Genomic DNA, 21,929 nt, shown 5'->3' with positions numbered 1-21,929 from the left:
GGGGACCCACGGACCCAAGCCCTGGGAAAGGGGGAAGGGGGAAAAGGGGAAAAGGGTAGGGAGATGGGCCTAAAAACAGGAAAGTTAATTTACTAAATACGATATCGGAATGTAAGATAACACAATGTAATACAGTATAGTTGGAATTTAAGCTAATAAATAAACTAAATGAGAGAAAAAGTGTCCAAAAAACTGAAGGACATACTCTAGTGCTGAAGGAGAGACGGATAGGGAGCACACACTGCAGACAGGCAGAAAGAAAAGGGGAATGTCTCGTGACTTCCGAACAGTTTTATCTTTCCCACTAAACAGAAAATGGAAATGGAACAGTGAAAGTCTTCTGTGGTATGTAGTTCTTCTCTTCTGAGAACCAGGTACCAGGAAATACCGACAGTCCATGGAACTGGAGCATTAACTCTTTAGCTCCCAGTGCACTACATGATGTTATAATGTGGAATACTGATAACAAACATCATAAAACCATGACATTCCTCCCCTTATTCCACATTACTACATCATGCTTAATATATATACAAACATGAAACACACACACGTACACACATATATATAAATACATATATATACATGAAATTACAGACTGCACTCCCCCAACATCAAATTCCCTTGTGGTACACATTGAACATTCCCATTTTTCTGCATCACCCACCAGGTGGACCCAGGTCCCTGAGCAAAAACAGCTCCACAGAGAGGTTTGGCATTTTCAGAAGCTGGAAAGACCCAGATTGCTCTTCCCAGCATGCTCTTTACATGTACTACAGGGACCTTATCTCCGTCTACAGTTATGTAGGGAGCTGGATTGGGCAGGACCATCTTGATTGATAGATCTTGAGTATTGATCAACCAGGTGGCTTCTGCCAAATGCTTCTCCCAATGCTTAAATGTTCTGCCATCCATTGCTTTCAACCCAGTTTTTAACAATCCATTGTATCATGCAATTTTACCAGAAGCTGATGCATGACAGGGAATATGATAAATCTACTTAATGCCATGATCTTTGGCCCAAGTACTTACAAGAGAATTCTTGAAATGAGTCCCATTATCTGACTCAATTCTTTCTAGAGTGCCATGTCACCACAGGACTTGTTTCTCAAGACCTAATATGGTGTTTTGGGCAGTAGCATGGGGTACTGCATATGTTTCGAGCCACCCCATGGTTGCCTCCCCCATGGTAAGCATGTAACGCTTACCATTGTGGGTTCATGGCAGGATGATATAATGAAGCTGCCATGCCTCCCCATATTTATACTTTTGCCATCACTCTTCCTCTCCGAGAGGTTTCAACCTCTTGGCTTGTTTAATTGCAGTGCATGTTTCACAGTCATGAGTAACCTGTGCAGTAGTGTCCATAGTTAAGTCCACCCCTCAGTCTCTAGCCCACTTATATGTTACATCTCTTCCTTGATGGCCCGAGGTCTCATGAGGCCACTGAGCTAGAAATAATTCACCTTTTTGTTGCCAGTCCAAGTCTATTTGAGCCACCTCAATTTTGGCAGCCTGGCCTACCTGTTGGTTATTTTGCTGTTCTTCAGTAGTCCGACTCTTGGGCACATGGGCATCTACATGACACACCTTTACAACCGTATTCTTTATTTGGGCAGCATGTCTTTCCACAGTTCAGCAGCCCAAATGGGTTTACCCCTTCATTGCCAGTTGTTTTGTTCCCACTGCAGTAACCACCCCCATAAGGCATTTGCCACCATCCATGAGTCAGTATAGAGATAAAGTATTGGCCACCTCTCCCATTCAGCAACATCTAAGGCCAGTTGGACAGCCTTTACCTCTGCAAATTGGCTTGATTCTCCTTTTCCTTCAGTGGCCTCTGCAAACTTTGTTATATGGGGTTCCATACAGCTGCTTTCCATCTGCGATGCTTCCACACAGTACAACATGATCCATCAGTGAACAGGGCATATTTCTTTTCATTTTCTGGTAATTCATTGTATGGTGGGGCCTCTTTGGCATGCATTACCTCTTCTCCTGGTGATGTTCCAAACTTTTTACCTTCAGGCCAGTCTGTGATCACTTCTGAGATTCCTAGACAACTGAGATTCCCCATCTGAGCTTGTTGTGTAATCAACGCAATCCTCTTACTCCAAGTGGCATCAGTAGCGTGGTGGGTGGAGGGCACCTTTCCTTTAAACATCCAGTTGAGCATTGGCAGGTGAGGAGCTAGAAGGAGCTGTGTTTCAGTACCACTTACTTTGGAAGCAGCTCGAACCCCCTCATACGCGGCTAAGATCTCCTTCTCAGTTGCAGTGTAGCGCTCTTCAGACCCCCTGTATGCTTGACTCCAGAATCCAAGAGGTCAGCCTCAGGTCTCTCCTCTGGCCCTTTGCCACAGACTCCAAGTGGGGCCTCTTTCTCCAGCAGCAGTATAGAGGATGTTCTTTACATCCTGCTCCATCCATTCTGCCACCAGGGCCACAGCACATCTCCTGTTTAATTCGCTCAAAAGCCTGATGCTGCTCAGAGCCCCACAGAAAATTATTCTTCTTCTATGTCACCTGATAAAGGCAGCTAACAGTGAGGCTATAGTTTGGAACATGTATTCTCCAAAAGCCCACTATGCCCAGAAAAGATTGTGTCTCTTTCTGACTTGTGGGTGGAGACATAACAGTAATTTTGTTGACCACATCCATTGGGATGTGATGATGCCCGTTTTACCATTTTATACCTAGGCACTGAATTTTCCTGTGCGGGTCCTTTCACTTTGTTTCCCTTAATAGCAAAACCAGCTTGCAGAAGGATCTAGGTTATTCTCTCTCCTTTCTTGAAAACTTCCTTGGCTGTATTGCCCCATACCGTAATGTCATCAATGTACTGCAGGTGCTCGGGAGCACTGTCCTGTTCAAATGCAGTTTGGATCAACCCATGGCAAATTGTTGGACTGTGTTTCCACCCTTGGGGCAAACAGTTCCAGGTATACTGAACATCCCTCCAAATGAAAGCAAACTGAGATCTACATTCTGTGGCCAAAGGAATGGAAAAGAATACATTAGCAATGTCAGTGGTGGCATACCACTTGGCTGCTTTTGACTCCAGTTCATACTGGAGTTCTAGCGTGTATAGTATGGCAGTGGAGGTGTGACTTCATTCAGGCCACAGTAGTCTACCGTCAGCCTCCATTCTCTACTGGCTTTACTCACTGGCCATGTGGGGCTGTTAAAATGTGAGTGAGTTTTGCTTATCACTCCCTGGCTCTCTGCTTGACGGATCAACTTACGAATGGGGAGCAAGGAATCCCTGTTGGTGCGGTACAGCCATCTGTGCACTGTTTTTGTAGCGATTGGTACCTGTTGCTCTTCCACTTGTAGCAACCTTGCAACAGATGGATCTTCTGACAGGCCAGGCAAAACAGACAGCTGGCTATCACCTTTAATGTCTAAAGCAGCTATTCCAAAGGCCCATCAATATCCCTTTTGGATCCTCAAAATATCCCCATCTGAGGTAATAGATATCAGGTATACATGGAGCCCCTAGGCCAGTCACAATAAGATGTTTTTGCCAGTCTTTACCAGTGAGGCTTATTTCTGCTTCCAACACAGTCAACTCCTGGGAACCCCCAGTCACCATAGAAATATAAATTGATTCTGCCCCTTCGTGACTTGAGGGCATATGAGTGCATTGTGCACCAGTGTCCAGCAGTGCCTCATATTTCTGTGGGTCTGATGTGCCAGGCCACTGAATCCACATAGTCCATTACACTCTATTATTCCTTTCTCTGCCGCTGCCTGGGGGCAGGGCCCTCTATTTGTTCCCACTGTTGTTTGTCTATGTTTCTATAAATACATCAACAGTAAAAGGAGGTCTAGGGAGAATCTCCATCCCTTGTTGGATGCTGAGGGCAACACAGTGACCAAGGGTCAGGATAAGGCTGAGGTACTTTATGCCTTCTTTTCCTCAGTCTTTAATAGTAAGACTAGTTATGCCCTGGGCACGCAGCCCCTTGAGCTGGTGGATGGGGATGGGGAACAGAATAGGCCATGCACAATCCATGATGAGATGGTTTTGGACCTGCTCCACAAGTTGGACGCTCACAAGTCCATGGGGCCAGATGGATTGCACCCTAGAGTGCTGAGGGAGTTGGTGGATGTGGTTGCCAGGCCTCTCTCCATCATCTTTTGACAGTCCTGGCTAACAGGGGATGTCCCTGTTAACTGGAGACTAGCAAATGTGACTCCCATCCTCAAGAAAGGCCGGAAAGGTGATCCTGGTAGCTATAGACCTGTCAGTCTCACCTCGGCGCCAGGAAAGGTTATGGAACAGATAATCTCAGGATACATTGTGGATCAGTTAAAGGTCAACCAGGGGATCAGGCCCAGTCAGCATGGGTTTATGAATGGTAAATCCTGTTTGACAAACCTGATTTTGTTCTATGACAAGGCGACCCACTTAGTGGATGAAGCCAAAGCTGTCAATGTGGTCTACCTGGACTTCAGTAAGGCCTTTGACACTGTCCCCCACAGCATCCTTGTGGAGAAGCTGGCTGCCCATGGTTTGGATGGGCATACGCTCTGCTGGGTGAAACACTGGCTGGATGGCCGGGCCCAGAGTTGTGGTCAATGGACTTTTAAATGGTTAGGTTGTGGTTGGACTTGATGATCCTGTAGGTCCTTTCCAACCTGTGCAATTCTATGATTCTTCTGTGAGCCCTGATCAGGGTCCTTACGGTTTTTGCCATGTCCTGCAGCAACTGGAGCGATCATCTTTTTGGAGGAGTTGGCCTTGGTGGTTGACCTGTCTTGCAGTTCTTTTACCCATGCTTGTAGTGCAGGAGTGGGTTTTTTATGCTGCTTCATTTCTTCTCCATGCTCACGTAGGAAATTTCACAAGGCAATATACAGCATAGACTTACTGTTGACTCTTGCTTGAGCAGGAGGACGTCTGCTTTTAATAGCTGAGATATAGGAAGATACAGGCATAGGGAGGTAATCAATTTGATCAGCCCCTTCAGTAGACTGTTTTGATAATCCTGATCCTGATCAGGTGTTTCTGATGCCACCACAAGTTCATCGGGCTCATTGCAATGAAGCACGGTAGACAGTTCCTCCATCATATCTTCATGTTTACTCTCTATTCTATCCAGTCTTTCGGTTACTTTTGAAATGGCTGAAACATAAGCTTGCAGAGGGGTTAAATGTTGCTGAAAGTCACAAAGTCTAATAAACAGTTCACTTAAAAGGAGTCTTCTTTGCTCTCTGCCATACAATCCTGCTAGTATACTGGCGTACTTATCTGGTGCAGTTCTGGTGAATTTATGCCACATATTTGGTGTACACCTGAATCTCTCAGGATCATGTTCTTGGTCTGGTTCGTCAGGATTATCATGGAGTCATGTAACATTTCCACCATGGTGCATTCTCTCAAATACTGGATGCCTTTTTCCATAGTAGTCCATTTCTTTGTCTCAGGCACCAGATCGTCTTTGAAGGGGTATTTTTCCTTTACAGATAATAGCATTCCATTCCAGAGGGTGAAGGCCTCATCCTGACATCTACTAATACTTCTGTCAATGGCTGAGTCCTTAGCAATGCTTCCCAGCTGGCAAACTTCTCTACTGTCTAGCAGTACACTGTTGGCCCCATTGTTCCAGCATCAAAGTAACCAGGCGACAATGGGTTCATTTGCGTGCTGTGAAAGGTCTTTTCTCAAACCTCGAATTTCAGTCATTTTCAGAGGTCATGTAGTAATGGTGACAATGTCTTCCTCACCTTCGTCTTCTCTTTTAGTTCTTGTTGTTGACCTCCTTTGTGTTGGTGACAGTGGTCTTTTCGAGGGCCCCTCCCCTGGATCTCCTTCCTCTTCTTCCTCCTCTTCCTCCTTCTTCTGTTCTAAACAAGGCAACATTTGTTTTGATTTCCATCCTCTCAGAGGGGCAACTGACATCAATTCTGGTGCCTGCTGTGATTGATCAGGTTGCTCAGTTTCTATGCTCTCTCTCTCTGGCTCAACTCAGAGGCTGTCTCGTTTGGTTTGGAGGGTGCCTCGTCGACATTGGAGATTCTTTCTTTCAGCTCAGAGATCTTCCCTTTCGGCTCATAGATTTTCTTTCTCAGCTCAGGGACACTCTTGCCAGATTTTGAGGTTCTCTTTCCTGACTAAGAGACTCTCTTTCTTGACCCAGAGATTCTCCCTCTTGGCTTGGAGAGTCTCTTTCGATTTGGAGTCTCTGTTTCTCAACTAGGAGACTCTCTTTCTGGACCCAGAGATTCTTCCTCTCGGCTCAGATTCTTTCCTGGAAACTCTCCCTTTCGGCTTGGAGACACTCTTGGTCAATTTCAGAGACTCTCTTCCTCTCTGGGATATTGTTGAATAAGGCTCAATAAGCATAAGCCATGCCCCAAATAATTTGTGCCTCATCAGATCTGCCTGAACCTCAACATCTCTGTCTCAAATATCTGCTTATGTTCTCAGGATCTTGCAGGTGTTCAGGAGTAAAGTTCCATGACACCGGTGATGCCCATCTCTCTAAAGTCTTTCCCAAGTCCCTTCACACTCCCTGCCACTCAGTATTCTCTGGCTTTGGGAAGGCTTCCTCAAGATACGATAAATACAGATTCTGAGTGAAATGATGATGAGTTCAGTCAGGGAGGCTGACAACATGATCATCAGGTGAGCATTCAAAAAAACGTGTAAGAGATTCAAGGGAGAGGCTAGAAGTCTGTTTAAAAATCACAAGTTCTGTAGAATTAGCAACTCCCTCTGGGACGTAACTTTCGATGACCAATTCATGCCAAATTGTATGCAGACACCAGATGAGTCTCGTGACTTCTAAACAGTTTTATCTTTCCCTCTAAAGGGAAAATGAAAGTCTTCTGTGATATGTAGTTCTTCTTCTCTTCTGAGAACCAGGTACCCAGAAATATCAACAGTCCATGGAACTGGAGCATTAACTCTTTAGCTCCTAGTTCACCACATGATGTTATGATGTGAAATACTGATAACAAACATCATAAAACTATGACACCGCACAATGAAGCTTGGTGTCATCATCAAACTTGCTGAGGGTGCACTCAGTCCAACTGTCCATATCACCAACAACAATGTTAAATAGTGCCAGACCCAATACCAGCTCATGAGGGACACCACTCACCATTGTTCTCCGCCTGAATGTCAAGCTGTTGACCACAACTCTTTGACTGTGACCATCTGGCCAATTCCTTATCCACCAAGATAAGATCCATGTCTCTCCATTTTAGAGACAAGGTTGTTGTGTGATGCAGTGTCAAACAATTTGCGCAAGACCAGACAGATGATGTCACTTGCTCTTCCCTTATGCACCAATGCTGTGAACCCATTGTAGAAGGCCACCAAACTTGTTAGACATTATTTTCCCTTAGTGAAGCCATGCTGGCTGTTATCAATCACCTCCCTGCTTTTCATGTGCCTTATTGTGGTTTGTAGGAGGATCTGCTCTGTGATCTTGCTAGGCATGGAGGTGAGACTGTGATGGGTCTTCCCTTTTTTTTTTTTCCTTATTCTAAATGGGAGTTATGTTTCCCCTTTTCCAGTCAGTAGGAATTTCACTAAACTGACACAATTTCTCAAATGTGATGGATAGCTGCTTAGCAACTTCATCTACTAGTTCCTTTGGTACCCTCATTGCATCAGGTTCCATAGACTTGTTCACCTTCAGGTTCCTTTTAAAGTGTATTGAAACATTCAGTTTCCTTTTAAAGTATCTTGAAATATTGCTTGTCCAAAATTGAGATCAAAACCCTACTGAAATTTATAAGATAATGCTAAAATGATTCTTGATTCATAAACATAAGTAATTTAAAGCTTGTCTCTACAACTGAAGAAACAGTAGCATAAGAAATTGAAATGCCCCATTTTTAATCACCATTCTTTTTCTTGTTTCTTCTCCTTCTCTTCTTATTTAGTTATTTTCATAAGTTTAGGGAAAAAAAAGGGAATTTTCTTGTAAAAATATCTTCCTACTGTATGTGTACCCGATCCCTGGAATATTGGCAAATGCTTTTGCAAAGAGGAAGTATTTGGAAAAATGTTTTTATTATGTCATAAAACTGAACTGAAAGAATTAGGAACATAAGTTACACCATAAAGCTGCTTGCTTGCTGAACTAGATTAAAATATTACAGCAACATGATTTACAATGTGTGATTCATGTCTCTTGGGTATTTGTGGACTATGTTTAAATGAATTGCATTCATAGATTTTGTGCTGTAGAATACTTATGAGGAGTTTGAAAGGATTCCCATTATCCTTAGAATTATTTTTAGATGTCCAAGAATAAAAAAAGGTTGAGAAACCTTTCTTATTGCTAACTTGTTTACTTGTTTTACTGTTGTTTATACAAGAATATTTATAAGTTCAGTGCTGTTTTTCCCAGGAAATTGTCATGGTTTTGTCTGGGATAGAGTTAATTTTCTTCATAGAGGTTTATATGATTGTGTGTTTTGGATTTAGGATGAAAACAGTGGTGGTAACACCAATGTTTTTAATTGCTATAGAGCAGTGCTTATACAGAGCAAAAGATGTTTCAGCTTTTTGCACTGTGACCAATGGAAAAGGCCATTCCAGAGCAGGTACACCTCAAAGTGTCCATGGGTAAATCCATGCTGCAGCAGGTATATCTCTGAAGAGGCTCATTAATAAATAATCCACACTAGAACAGATAGACATCAAAGCAACTGTGGCATTGGGTAAGTCCACAATACTGTAGGTAGGTAGACTTCTGAGTGGACTGTGGCTCATGGATAAAGTTGTGCTGGAGCAGTTAGACCTCTAAGGGGCTGTGGCCAATGGATAAACCCATGCTAGAACAGGAGCAAGTGGAGGAGTTCATTGCAATGTGAAAACCTATGGCCTTGTCCAAAAGGAGTAGAGATTGTAATGGGTATGCCTTTAAACTGTAATCCATAGCTTGAGTTGCATGTTATAGCAAGTACTGTAGCAGGAAGTCTTTGCCAATAGCCAGGCCAGGGGCAAGGGGAGGAATTGTGTTGTTATGATCTATAGGCTGGTCCAAAGGAACCACGGGTAGAGATTATGATGGATATAATGTTGTAGCCTAATGGCTACAACTCTAAACCATCAGTTGGCCATTAGTTGATCCTGCGCACATTATTTCTCTTCTCTTTTCCTTTGTTTTCCATCTGAAAAAATATATCCCTGTGAATCCATTTATGACATGTTTGATAAAATGAAATAGTATTATGTTTGAAATAAACACTTTACAGAATAAAGTACAGTGTCATAATAATGTTACAATTAAATTAATAAAATATGATTACAGCCTTTCTAAAAATAGGAGATGCATTTTCCTTGCTTTTATTTTTCAAACTAAATTAAATTTACTAGCAGATCACATTCAGTGTGAGGGAGCTTCATTCTATTTTTGTAGTACTAATTTGTCCAGAAAATGATACTTGAATAATTTATTATAAATTAATCATCATTATGATTAAAATGATTTATTAAATTTATATGCCTATAATGATTGTGAAGAAGTAGTCTAATATGAAAGAAAGCAAATGTTTACATGGCATTTTTTTTTTGTTGATTTACAGGTGTCTGTATGGGAAGTTCATCTCGTCATATTGTCACTTTTGATGGGCTGAATTTTAAGCTCACCAGCAATTGCTCCTACACCTTGTTTCAGGATATGCAACATGATGTTCAAGTTCTTCTCCATGAAGGACCATGCAGAGCAATACCAAAGATGAACTGTATGGATGCTATTGAAGTGAAACATCGCGGTGTGTCCGTTCAGCTCTTCAGTAACATGACAGTAAGCAAAAGACAATGAAGTCATTTGTGCATTCTCTGCTCATGCTGTGGAGTTTTAGGTTAGGAGGACAGATTTGTTTATCCCGTTTCTGCTACCCTTGCAACCTATTCTTAGTTGTCTAAGGAAATACCTCATTTAAACTTCCTGAAGTGTTCTACATTCACATAATAAGCCAGTCATGTTTCTCTTCTTGTTTTCCCCATTGTGTTGGGGGGACAATGTCTCCCAGGCACTTCTGCCAGTGTCAACGGTTTACGGGCATTTGGCCCGGTTCCGTGACGAAGGGGACAGGGGATCCACGGGTCCACACCCCGTGAAAAGGGAAAAGGGAAAATGGGTAAGGAGATGGCCCTGAGAGCAAAGAACAGTGGCAACAATCTGAGGAGAAACAAACTAATTTACTAAATAAAATATCGGAATGCAAAACAACACACTATAATACAATATAATTACAATTTAAGCTGATAAATCCAATACAGAGACAGAGAATGTCCCAAAATCAAGGTAGGCCTTACTCTACTACTGACGATAAGACGGCTGGAGAGCAAGGTGCTGCCAAGACGAGAGACGGGCGGAAAAAGGGACGAGGTCTTGTGATCTGCAAGTTTTTATACTGCGAGCTTTTATCTTTTCCCTCCGGCTGGAAAATGGTAACAGAGGAGCAAAGTACTGTGGGGACTGTAGTAGTCCTTCTCTTCTGAGAACCAGGTATATCCACTACATGATGTTATGATGTGGAATACCAATAACCGAAAATCACAAAACCATGACATCCAGAAAGGCAGGAATTAGGACATACTATGCTCTGATTTTCCTTTGTTGGTGGAGGTCCTTTATGCATTGTTATCAATTAGTGAGTGGGAGAGCAGTCTGTATTTTTTAAAACCTACACAAGATTGTGGCTACCTGAAGAGTTAAGGAGTCAGTTCTTACCTTGCTTGCTGGTGGATCCCAGCCTCTGAAGAAAGGCCAGATAAGAGTTTTGTATTGCATTTATTTTATAGACAGAGAAGTATTCAAATTATGTATGAGACATTTGCAGTCTCTGAGTTCCTCAGGCACACAGGAGTCAACTAACCTGAAAAGGTCATCTCTTCTAACTCATGCAGTAAAATAGGATTGACCAAAACACTTTTAACCATTCCTGTATGGTACTGGATAGTCTTGACTTGCACTAAAGTCACAACAATACTCAGGGTCTGAATGCAGCATTTTAGCTTCATGGCATTAGGTCACTGGCCTGTTATGCTGAAGGAATGCACTCATATGGAAAAATGCTGAAGAAGTTGTTCATGCAATGCACAGAATGTAAGACATGTATTTCTGTGCATTTTTAGACTCAATAGAAAGTTTCAGCTTGCAAAATTAACTCTTATGACAAGATTCAGTCAAAATGTGATTCAGCTGGATTAATTTTAACTAGTTGTCACAACTGATGTGATCATTTTGCCTTTTTAAAAACAGGTGACTGTTGATGGTGAAAGCATTCATATTCCCTACTCTAGTAGTTTGTTTGAAGTCACTGTCTATGGAGCAATAATGCACGAAGTCAAGTTTTCCCATCTTTACCATAATCTCACATTTACTCCAAGAAACAATGAATTTATTCTTAAACTTAATCCAAAGAGTTTTTCTTCAGAAACACAAGGGCTTTGTGGTAAGTTTGAAAGCTAGTGATTTTAACAACTTCCTACTCAGATTTGAACAATTATTAATGCTGAAATTTGTGCAGCCCTGAGCCTTTGCAAACTCTCTGACCCAGGCAATACACTGTTGTTGACACAATGCTAATCTGTATTGTTTTTTGTACAATGACTATCAGTCTAATAGTTCATTTACTCCCAGTAAGACCTTAAAAAGAGCAAGACTTGGCATCTGTCAAGTTTTACTTATCTTACATTATCTGTTCTAGATTTTTTTAAAATGAGGTTTTAAATATAGCTTCTTGTGTATATGCAAGAACACACAGTTATGTCAGTCCCATCCTATGCTTGGAGGGAAGGTGAAGGGCTTGTTGGGGATATTTCTGCCCGGGAGAGTTAATTCTGAGGTATCCTCTACAACAGGTTAGACATCTATGGCATAATCTGTGCCTCTTGTAGTACAGAAACAAAAATCAGGTTCTTTATGATTACTTTGATAACTGCTATAAATAATATAATTGATTCATCTTCCCCTTGGAGTTCACTGAGCAGCCCCAACAAGCTCAGTCTTGTGCCTGTTTTCTCTAGGTTTGTTTTACTGCTGACTATATTCAGACTGTTTCTTTTCCTTTTACTCACCCTCCTAGGAGTGTGTGACCAGAACCACGCCAATGATTTCATGTTACATGATGGCACTGTTACTGCTGACAGTGATGCGTTTATTCAAGACTGGACAGTGAAAGAGCTGGGGAAGGTCTGTGAAATCCGGAGAGAAGATGAGTGCTCTCAGCATGCCACCAGCCACTGCCACCTTCTGCTCTCTGATCGGTTTTCAGCATGCCACAGGATAATACCCCCAGACATGTTCTATGAGGCCTGTGAAGAGAGCAGCTGCTATGAGGAAGAAGCCTGTGAGATGATAACTTCTTATGCTCACATCTGCAGAGAAAATGGGATCTGCATAGACTGGAGAACACCCGAGTTCTGTCGTAAGGGGTTTTCCATATACTAAAACTGGTACAGAAACTGCCTGATTCAATGCAGTATTACTTTTTGAATATCACGTAATGGGGCAGATCAAGTTTCCATGCGTAAGTGGTATTAAAGATCTGGTAGCTGGTTAAGTTCTAAGATTAACTAAGTTGCATATTATGGAAAAAAGTGTCTCTGAGTAACATGCTGACTAGTGAAATGCGGGGCAGTTATGCAAGGCTGGAGGAATAACCTATGAAATAAAAATGCAGCTATGTGATAGTATCTGACTTCACAGCCACTAAACTGTCATTGCGTCATGTTTGAATTGCCCTCATTATGCTAGGCAGTTTTAGTTGCAGACATAATTGCTTTGTTACAGACATTGGAGGATCTGGACAAGACAGGCAGGGAGGCTAATAATTTGTGCTGGTGGAATTCCTTCCTGGCCTGTACCTTTTTTTGTGTGTGCCAGTTGCACAAAATTAGACTTTTCTGAATTTTGTTTTTGCAGATATTTGTATGGGCAATAGTCTTTGTGAATTCCCCACATTCTAACCAAAGCCTGAAGCTTTCAGGCTTTGGTTGACTTTTAAGCTTCTGCTGAGTTTAAAAAATGGGGAAATGGCTAAGATCTGTGGTGTTTTCTTTCCAAGGCATGCTAGCTATACTGCCCAAGCTATCTTTAATTTATTTTGCAAATCTGGTTCTCCCTCTGTCTGTGTTTTACTTCTTTGTTGAAGGTGAAGAGTTTAAGTGTTATGAGAAGACAGTATAGCAGGATGCTGGCCTTGCAAATGCCCAGAGCCTAATAGAGGTGCTAGTGTTAAACTCATCCAGTTGTTGTTTTGTATATTTACCCCTCAAAATTCTTATAGACCTAAGAATTTCTGCCCTATCTTTCATTTTTTATTGCCTTTTTTTTCTTTCCTGACAGCCCTATTATGAAAGATTTGCCAAAAATGTGCCTTGTATATTAAATAACTATTGAGGTGGCTTATTCTGTGCTCATAGAATAATGCTGTTTGTCTGAAGAGATAATTACAATCGTTCAGATATTCACTTACAGCATTTCTAGCATTTCAGGGACCTGGGATGCATATATGTCATAGAATTGTCATAGAATCATAGAATGGCTTGGGTTGGAAGGGACCTCAAGGATCATTAAGCTCCAAAGCCCCTGCCGCAGGCAGGGCCTCCAACATCCACATCTAATACTAGGCCAGACTGCCCAGGGCCCCATCCAACCTGGCCTTAAACACCTCCAGGGACGGGACATCCACAACCGCTCTGGGCAGCCTGTTTCTGCACTTCACCACTCTCTTGGTAAAGAACTTCCCCCTGTTATCCAACGTAAATCTTCCCACCTTCAGCTTAAAACCATTTCCCCTTGTCCTGCCATTATCAACCCTTGTAAAGAGTTGAATCCCCTCCTGTTTGTAGGCTCCCTTCAGGTACTGGAAGGCGGCAATGACAGGCTGAACAAGCCCAGCTCCCTCAGCTTGTCTTTGTAGGGGAGGTGCTCCAGCCCCCTGATCATCTTTATGGCCCTCCTCTGGACCGTCTCCAACAGCTCCCTGTCTTGTATTAGGTGCCCCAGACCTGGACGCAGTACTCCAGATGGGGCCTCACGAGGGCAGAGTAGAGACAGACAATCACCTCCCTCTCCCTGCTGGCCACCCCTCTTCTGATGGAGCCCAGGATACCATTTGCTTTCTGAGCTGCAAAAGCACACTGCTGGCTCATGTTCAGTTTTTCATCCACCAGGACCCCTAGGTCCTTCACTGCAGGGCTACTCTCAAGGATTGCTCCTCCCAGTCTGTATATATGCCTGTGATTCCTCTGGCCCATGTGAAAAACCCTGAACTTTGCTGTGTTGAACCCCATTAGATTCACACGGGCCCACCTTTTGAAGTCCCTCTGAATGGCATCCCTTCCTTCCATCGTGTCAACCGCACCACTCAGCTTGGTGTCATCAGCAAACTTGTTGAGGGTGCACTCAATCCCATCATCGATGTCGTTGATAAAGATATTAAAGAGCACTGGTGCCAAGACAGGCCCCTGGGGGACACTGCTCGTTACCAGCCTCCACCTGGACATAAAACCGCTGATCACTACTATTTGTCTGCAGCCTTTCAACGAATTCCTTATCCACTGGGTGGTCCATCCGTCAAATCCACATCTCTCCAATCTGGAGATAAGGATGTGGTGGTGGACCATGTCAGAGGCCACGTCAGTCCAGATAAATGACACCGGTCGCCTTCCCTTTGTCCACCAGAGCTGTCACTCCATCATAGAAGGCCACCAGATTGGTTAGGTATGACCTTCTCCTGGTGAAGCCGTGCTGGCTGTCTTGGATCACACGCTCATTCCTCATGTGATCTAGCATGTCATCCAGGAGGATCTGTTCCATGATCTTCCCAGGCACAGAGGTGAGACAGGCCTATAGTTCCCCAGGTCCTCCTTGCTCCTTTTTTAATAAATTTATATAGAGAGAGACATTTTCTCTCTCAGCTAGTCTGTGATATAGTGTCTTGATATCCCAGTTGTTTTTTTTGCATCTGATTTTTCTAGGTACATGTAGACATTATTTGTTGCCTCGTTTCCCTTCTTTTTTGTTCCCAGATGTTTTTTACTTCAGAATTGGAAAACTAGCATCCTGAACACGTGATACCAGAAAATCTCACTACATATTTTGGTTTGGTTTAAGATCCGATTGAGGGAATTTCAGAATATACAGTCAAGAATCTGAAATTGGCCTGTATCTCCAGTTAATATCTCTAATGCCTTTCTAGAATAGGTTATTGAACAACACGTTACTGTTGTGTACTGGTTCTTTCAGGAAACAAAACTCTCTGTTTGAAATGTAGACCTAGAAAAGAGCAGTAGAATATTACCTGTAATTTTCTAAATTTAACGCTATGTCAGATTTTGCAAATTGTGATGTCCAAGTACTTTAATAACTCTCTGTAGCCTTCAAATTTCCATCTTTCTTACACAGCATGCACCAGGATAGCCAAAGAGTTGCCAATTTTAATATTACTTATGTAAAGAAGTTGTTAGTATCCTAATAATAGCATCATCTTCTTACTTCAAGCAGATGCATGTGTGCAGCTGCCAAAAATAAGGTTGCTAATTACAGGGACGTTGTACAGGGTACATTAATGACTAAATAGTGCAACTTAATCTCTCAAACACTACATGTTTAATAAAAATGGCATGGTTCTGGAGAAGTTTGATTTATTTCTTTTTCACCTTCCAGAGAATCCCTGTCATTTTTGTAGAGCTTGCTCATTTTTTTCTTTTTATTATGCCATTTATGTGCATGCCATCAAGCAGCACAAATTCTTCCTGACTTCTCTGCCTGAATGGGTAAATATCCCATAAGGAGAGAGCCTGTTTCTCATTCTGTGCTTGTTCAATTCAACTGCCTAAGTTTTCCTTGCTCATTTTTGTAAGGGTGTTCTGTTGATTGTCATCTGGTAGACTTCCAGCTTAGTGTCAGTGGATGGGTATGTACTGGGAGAAAGACTCCCCTGCCCTGACACCAAACTTAGTAGACTTGTGCTGCAGCAGCCTGTAGCATCTGCTGATAGCCAAGTAACTCAGACATAGAATATGCACTCTTGGAGTGAACTTACCCTCACAGTGAGTACCTGCTGAATAGGGTTTCTACTTCAATAACAGTACAATTTTTATCTTAATGTGAAGATCATAGGGGTTGCTAATGAGTCAGTGTATTACCAAAATTGATACATGATGGGATTCAGTTTTGGGTGGAGAGGAAACATCATTCAACTGGAAATAGGCCTGTTTGTATAGTGATTATTCAGTGGTCTGAGGTACATTTCTTCCACGGTTACAAAGCAGATGGCAACTCGTGTATGTGACCTTGTCAGCTTTGAATTCTGTAGCTTAAGTAATGCTTAAGCTTAAGTAGCACTTAGCAAATTTTTCTCAGAAAGCAGAAATACTCAGAAGACAAATGACAGCAAAGTGCTTTTCAGCAGTTTTTTCAGCTTATTTATGTGGAAAGTGAACAAGTCCTCTAGGTATCTGCCAATACCAGCTTGCACTAGCCTTTCATAAGCCATTCTAGTTTTAGGCAGTTTTTGTGTTTTGCTTTTCATTGGGTTGTTTCATAGGCCCAGATTAGAAAGCAAATGCATAGCAAGCTGTTACCCACTCAACAGAGGGACAGCAACATCAGGAGGAGTAGGGTTACAAGAACACTCTTAACAATCTCTTCCAATGAAGGATTTGTGTAGAGAAGCTACTCAGATTTTCTGCTGCTGTTCATCCTCCTTATCAGCAGGGCAAACTGGCAATGACTATACAACATAAGAATTTAAGCTATGATCCAAAACCAGCAGTATATGGGTAGCTTTATAACTGCCTTCAGCTGATCTCAGTCCAGAAAGCCAGTTCTTCTGTTCCTCTTCCTATTTCCAGCTGTGGATTCCCATTCCTTTTGCTGTGCTCACCACATGCTGCCTGGTGAGCTCAGAAAACTAAATGTAAAGTGAAAAAACATGCCAGCAGGAAAGAGAAGCTGGGGTGAGTAAATTTAAGGAAGAGAAGGAACTGTCCCTTGTAAGTGCAGCCCTGGTCTAAGTTGTTTTAATGTGACCTTGAAACCACTCCCAAGACTGTATGAAAACCCTCTTAAATACATTGCTTTGGATAAAGAAGGGAGGTTTAAGAAAGACATGCCTGAATAGCACAAGGAGGTTGACTGACAGGTTATGATCTATTGGACCTGGTGCAGTATTTATTCCAGCTTCCTCAAAACTGGGGTTTTATCTCTCCTTTTTGCAGAAGGCAAGCCAGCAGGAATTAGCTGGTTGCTAAGTTTGTGCTAAATTATACTTCTGACAAGGAATAAGTGGCATTGTCTCCTGAAAGGAAGTGTGCCTTTCCCTATGTATTGCAGGCTTGAAAAAGAACTGCTTCTCCAACTGTCAGTTTAGTACTTCAAGCAAGGATACTCTGTCTTGTCTGATATGAACCACAAAGTTGAAGCGAATCCTTATGCAAAATGTCACTCTAGATTTTTCACTATGAACTTGTGATTGGTTTATTTTATTCTATGAGCTTGAACTTTCTGTAGAGCCTCACCGAGATTATTTCACCTCTGTGAAGGAGTATCTCCTAGGAATGGCTACTGTAATTCAAAGACAAAATAGCCAGCTGAAGGGAAGTCAGTACTTAAATCTGCTGGATGTCTCTTTGAAATGTGATTTCATAGGTTTATAGGAAACTGATGGTTTTTTTCCAGCTTTTTTTTTTTTTTTTTGAAACTGTTCTTTTCCCTGTTTGAAGGAAGAAATCATGTTTTAATGGAGTCAACTCAGAATTCACTATCGAAACATGGTTATGATATCCTCATATAGGCTATTATTTGAGTTGAATGAAATGAGCTGAAGCTCATTTGGCAGAAGAATTACTCTTCTAGTCATTAGATTTTCAGCCTTATTTTTCCCTTCTTCTAGTACCCACAATCATTTATTTTTACACAGAAACAAGAAACACTGAAATAGCTAGCTGGGAGGAGTGGCTTGTGGAAATGCAATTTTCTGAGGCTGACGGTGGGGAATACTTAATTCCTCCTCACTTTACGAATCTGTAGCAGAATTCTGCATACAAAATGCACAGTAACCTGCAAGTCATGCAGGACCTGGCCAGATTTCTGAAACAGAACCATAGTGATATGTCTGAGGTGACCTTCTACAATCATCTGGTTATTATTGTGCCAGTAGGATGAAAGAATGTTTACGAATGATTTTGCAGATATTGATGATGTTTATCCCATATCTTGACACTACTTATGTGCACTGCACTCCCATGTGCCCAAAGCTAGAGGTCAGTTCAAAACAAGGGCACTCATGAACCAGCTCTATTCATTTACAAAACACAACTACATGCTACACTGCATGAAGTATGTTAGAGGCTATATAACATTGGCACTAGTTTTGCTTATGAGCTGTCCAGGTTCTAGACTGATGAATATCAACATTAAACTTTAAAATAAATCAACCTGATTTTTTGCAGAGCTTTACTAGTTTTGATCTAGGACTACTGATAGGTAAACAAGATGAAAGCCTGTGTGTTGGCATAAATAAATATGTAGATTATGTACTACTTTAACAGGTGCTGTGGATGTACTTTGATATGTATTCATTGGACCTGAAGTGAGACTATTGCAGGCAGCATCCATCACTGCTTGTACTTGATATAAGGATTTTTTTTTTTTTTTACTGTAAGTGTATTGAAGTACTGGAACAGGTTGCCCAGAGAGGAGGTGGATGCCCCGTCCCTGAAGATACTTAAAGACTGGGCTCTGATCTGACTGTAGATATCTCTGTTCATTGCAGAGGCATTGGACTGGATGATCCTTAAAGGTCTCTTCCAACACAAACAATTCTATGATTCCTACTGCAGTTGCCTTGTTTGCAGAATTTTTTTGGAATTTTTTTTTATGCAGAATAGTTTTGGTAACTAGTACTACTGGTTTTTAAGCAAGCAATTTTTCCCATTTTACATGAATAGACCTTTTATATTTTCAGAATCCAACCAAAACATTTAATAATGGGATTGAACTCTCAAACAGCTGTGGCTTTTCAAGTTCCTCTGTGAATGCTGGACTATGGTGCCTGTCCAAATGTACAACCATAGACTCCAACACACCAGAAATAATTGGATTTAGCATTGTTTGAAACAGAAAAAAAATTATTTTTAAAGGCATTTATTTTTTGTTTCCTTTAGCTAAGAGATATGTATGTGTGTAGACAGTGTATCTGGTGAATGCTTGCTTAGTTGGGAGCTCAGGTCTTCGTTCAGTTATTTTATTTCAGTAGTGTTTGCTAGAGGGGTAAAAAAAAGATTTTATAAATATTATGAAAGTAACAAACTGGGAAATAAGAAACATTTTTCCTAATTGAAGCTGTAGAGAAAAATAAAGCAGACAAGGGAGAACACTGTATGGAAATAGCGTCCATATGTTTCTCAAATAGCTATCAACTAGCTTAGTTTTATGATTTTGATGAATTAACTCTTCTGAATTCATCAGCAAAATTTTTATGAATTGGGTTGAGCAAGGGGATTGCAACTTTCCTTCACTTAAGGCAATTCAGTTCATAAGATGCAGGTATCCAACAGATTCGGTGTTGTAGTACTGAACTGTTCTGTTCGTTAGCTTTCTTTACTTGCTTGGGGATACTGCTGCCAATCAAGATGTCAGAATCTCTTTATACAGTGCTGTTGTTCGTCCTGGATATGTCCTAACCCTGAACTGTTATCAGTGCTTCTCTAATGCATGTAAAGATGGTTCCAAATTCTTATGTCTATTATCCAGCATTGAAAACAAAGTTAGGCAAGATGTTCCTCTCATGCAAACTGTTGTACCACTGTTGACGTAAGTTGTGCTGTGTTGATTCATGCAATCTAAAATAGTGGTTTGATGATTTTTCTGTGGACTGTAACTTAAGCATATGCCTTCAAACACTTTATGCTGCAGATATTGTTATTCTTAAAGATGTATTTTCAAAGATGTTAATGGCTACAGAGGACAACTGAGTATTGGCTTTCAAAAATCTCAACAGAATTCTAAAGAAAGAGTGAGTAGGAAATCTGCATTTTAGATCTCTGTCTAAGGCTTTTTTTGTTTTGTTTTCCTCAGCAATGAAATGTCCCACATATTTGATTTATGATCACTGCCACAAAGCCTGCATAAAGATCTGTGAGAATAGTACCAGTCTCAGTGTCTGCAAAGATTATCCCACAGAGGGCTGCTTCTGTCCAAATGGGCAGGTGGTTTTCAATGACAGCTGTGTTGCTGAAGAAGTTTGCACACAATGCATCAGTGAAGATGGCACACACCATCAGGTAACTATATACTTAGCACGTTGCCTTTGTAAGTGGTTGGGGTTTGTACTTTTGCAAGTAAATCTGTCCTGTAAGACTAACTGCTTTTCCCTTTGGACAATTTATTTACTAGCTCTGTTCATCATAACCAGACAGCTGTCATCTCCGTGTAGCTTTCCTAGTGTGAAATTGGCTGGTATGGATTTAAAACTCACAGCTGGGACTGTGCACATCCGGAAACACATCTGTGTGGAGGGAGGGCTAGAGGGAAGAAAGGAGGAATGGCATAAGCCAGCTTTTAGCAAGATAAACACTTAATTCAGCAGGCTTTTCCTGGTAATGACAATTTAATCATTAGTCCAGAACACTTGCTTATCATGTGCAGTATTGCTTTTGCAAAGCTTACTGAAATATTTTCAGTGGCTGGTGTGGAGCCATGAGACTAAGATGACTTAATGCCAAGTCATATTAGCCTACCACTTTTTTAAAAATTTGACTTATGTGTAGATGAGGATCATTCCTCTGAAAAAATTCATCATTTTATTTTCACAGAAAATCCACTTTCCTCAGCTGAGTCAGACCTCAGAATGGGATAGGAGGAACTATGAGTGCTGGGTGCCACACTTCAGTGAAAGACTGTTAATTTCTCTTGCTGTATCATGCAAGTGGGTGCACAAGCACCTCCTTACATCTCTGTTGGGAGTTTGATGCTCTTCCTATTCACCCATAGCTACTCCACTCGGAGAGTTTTCATCTAAATCAGACAGGTTAAATCTTAAATCTTCAGTTTTTTTTATGGGACTTTAAGAAGGCCTTAATTTCAGTATTTTATGGTCTATAGATTCTTACAATTTTATTCTCAATCTCTTGTCATACTCACCAAACATACTGTCAAAGACATCCATTTTTGCAAGATAGATTTTCTGTAAGTATAAGTCTGTGTGTGTATAGTCTATTCTTTCAGTAAAAAAAAGGTTAATTTTAAAATGTACATGAATGTAACACTTGAGTAACACCTATTTTAAGTTTGAAAAGTTGTGGATCTCAGGATAAGTCCCTGGTGACTGTAAAAAGGGAAACATCATTCCCAATTTTAAGGAAGGGAGAAAGGAAGACCCAGGGAACTACAGGCCAGTGAATCTCAAGTCTGTGCCTGGGAAGATCACAGAGCAGATCCTCCTGGAAGAGATGTTAAGGCACACACAAAACAAGGATGTGATCCAAGCAAGCCAGTATGGCTTCACCTGTAAATGTGCCTGACCAATCTGGTAGCCTTCTACAATGGAGTGAGGGCATTGATGGACCAACGAAGGGCAACTGATGTTGTCTGTGTGGGCTTGTGCAACGCTTTGGACATAGTCCCATTTGACATCCTTATTTCTAAATTGGAGAGATATGGATTTGAAGGGTGGACTCTTTAGTGGATAAGAAATTGGTTGGAAAGTCACAGTCAGAGGGTTGTGGTGAATAGCTCTACACTGAGGTAGAGGCTGGTGATAAGTAGAGCCCCCCAGTAGTCTGTTGTAGTGCCCTTTAACATCTTTATCAAAGACATAGACAGTGGGATTGAGTGCACCCTCTGCTCATTGTGGCCTTCCAGTACTTAAAGGGAACTTCTAAAGAGGAGAGAAAACAACTTTTTACATGGGTAGATAGTGACAGGACAGGGTGGAATT

The 21,929-nt window shown here is 41.4% G+C and overlaps 1 protein-coding gene across 2 annotated transcripts in view; it reads left to right on the top strand.

The window, feature by feature from the left end:
• VWF (von Willebrand factor) overlaps positions 1 to 21,929 on the top strand; it is a 159,801-nt gene that overhangs the window by 103,696 nt on the left and 34,176 nt on the right. For both annotated transcript variants that reach the window (XM_021393568.1, XM_021393577.1), the window contains exons 35-38: positions 9,555 to 9,775; positions 11,240 to 11,432; positions 12,066 to 12,407; positions 20,069 to 20,274. In XM_021393568.1, coding sequence (XP_021249243.1) covers positions 9,555 to 9,775; positions 11,240 to 11,432; positions 12,066 to 12,407; positions 20,069 to 20,274 — 962 coding nt within the window. The remainder of the gene's footprint in view (positions 1 to 9,554; positions 9,776 to 11,239; positions 11,433 to 12,065; positions 12,408 to 20,068; positions 20,275 to 21,929) is intronic.

Source organism: Numida meleagris, chromosome 1 (assembly GCF_002078875.1).
Source record: "Numida meleagris isolate 19003 breed g44 Domestic line chromosome 1, NumMel1.0, whole genome shotgun sequence".
NCBI classification, from domain to species: Eukaryota; Metazoa; Chordata; class Aves; order Galliformes; family Numididae; genus Numida; species Numida meleagris.
Note: the sequence above shows the minus strand (reverse complement) of the source record. Positions and strands in the feature narration are given on the sequence as shown.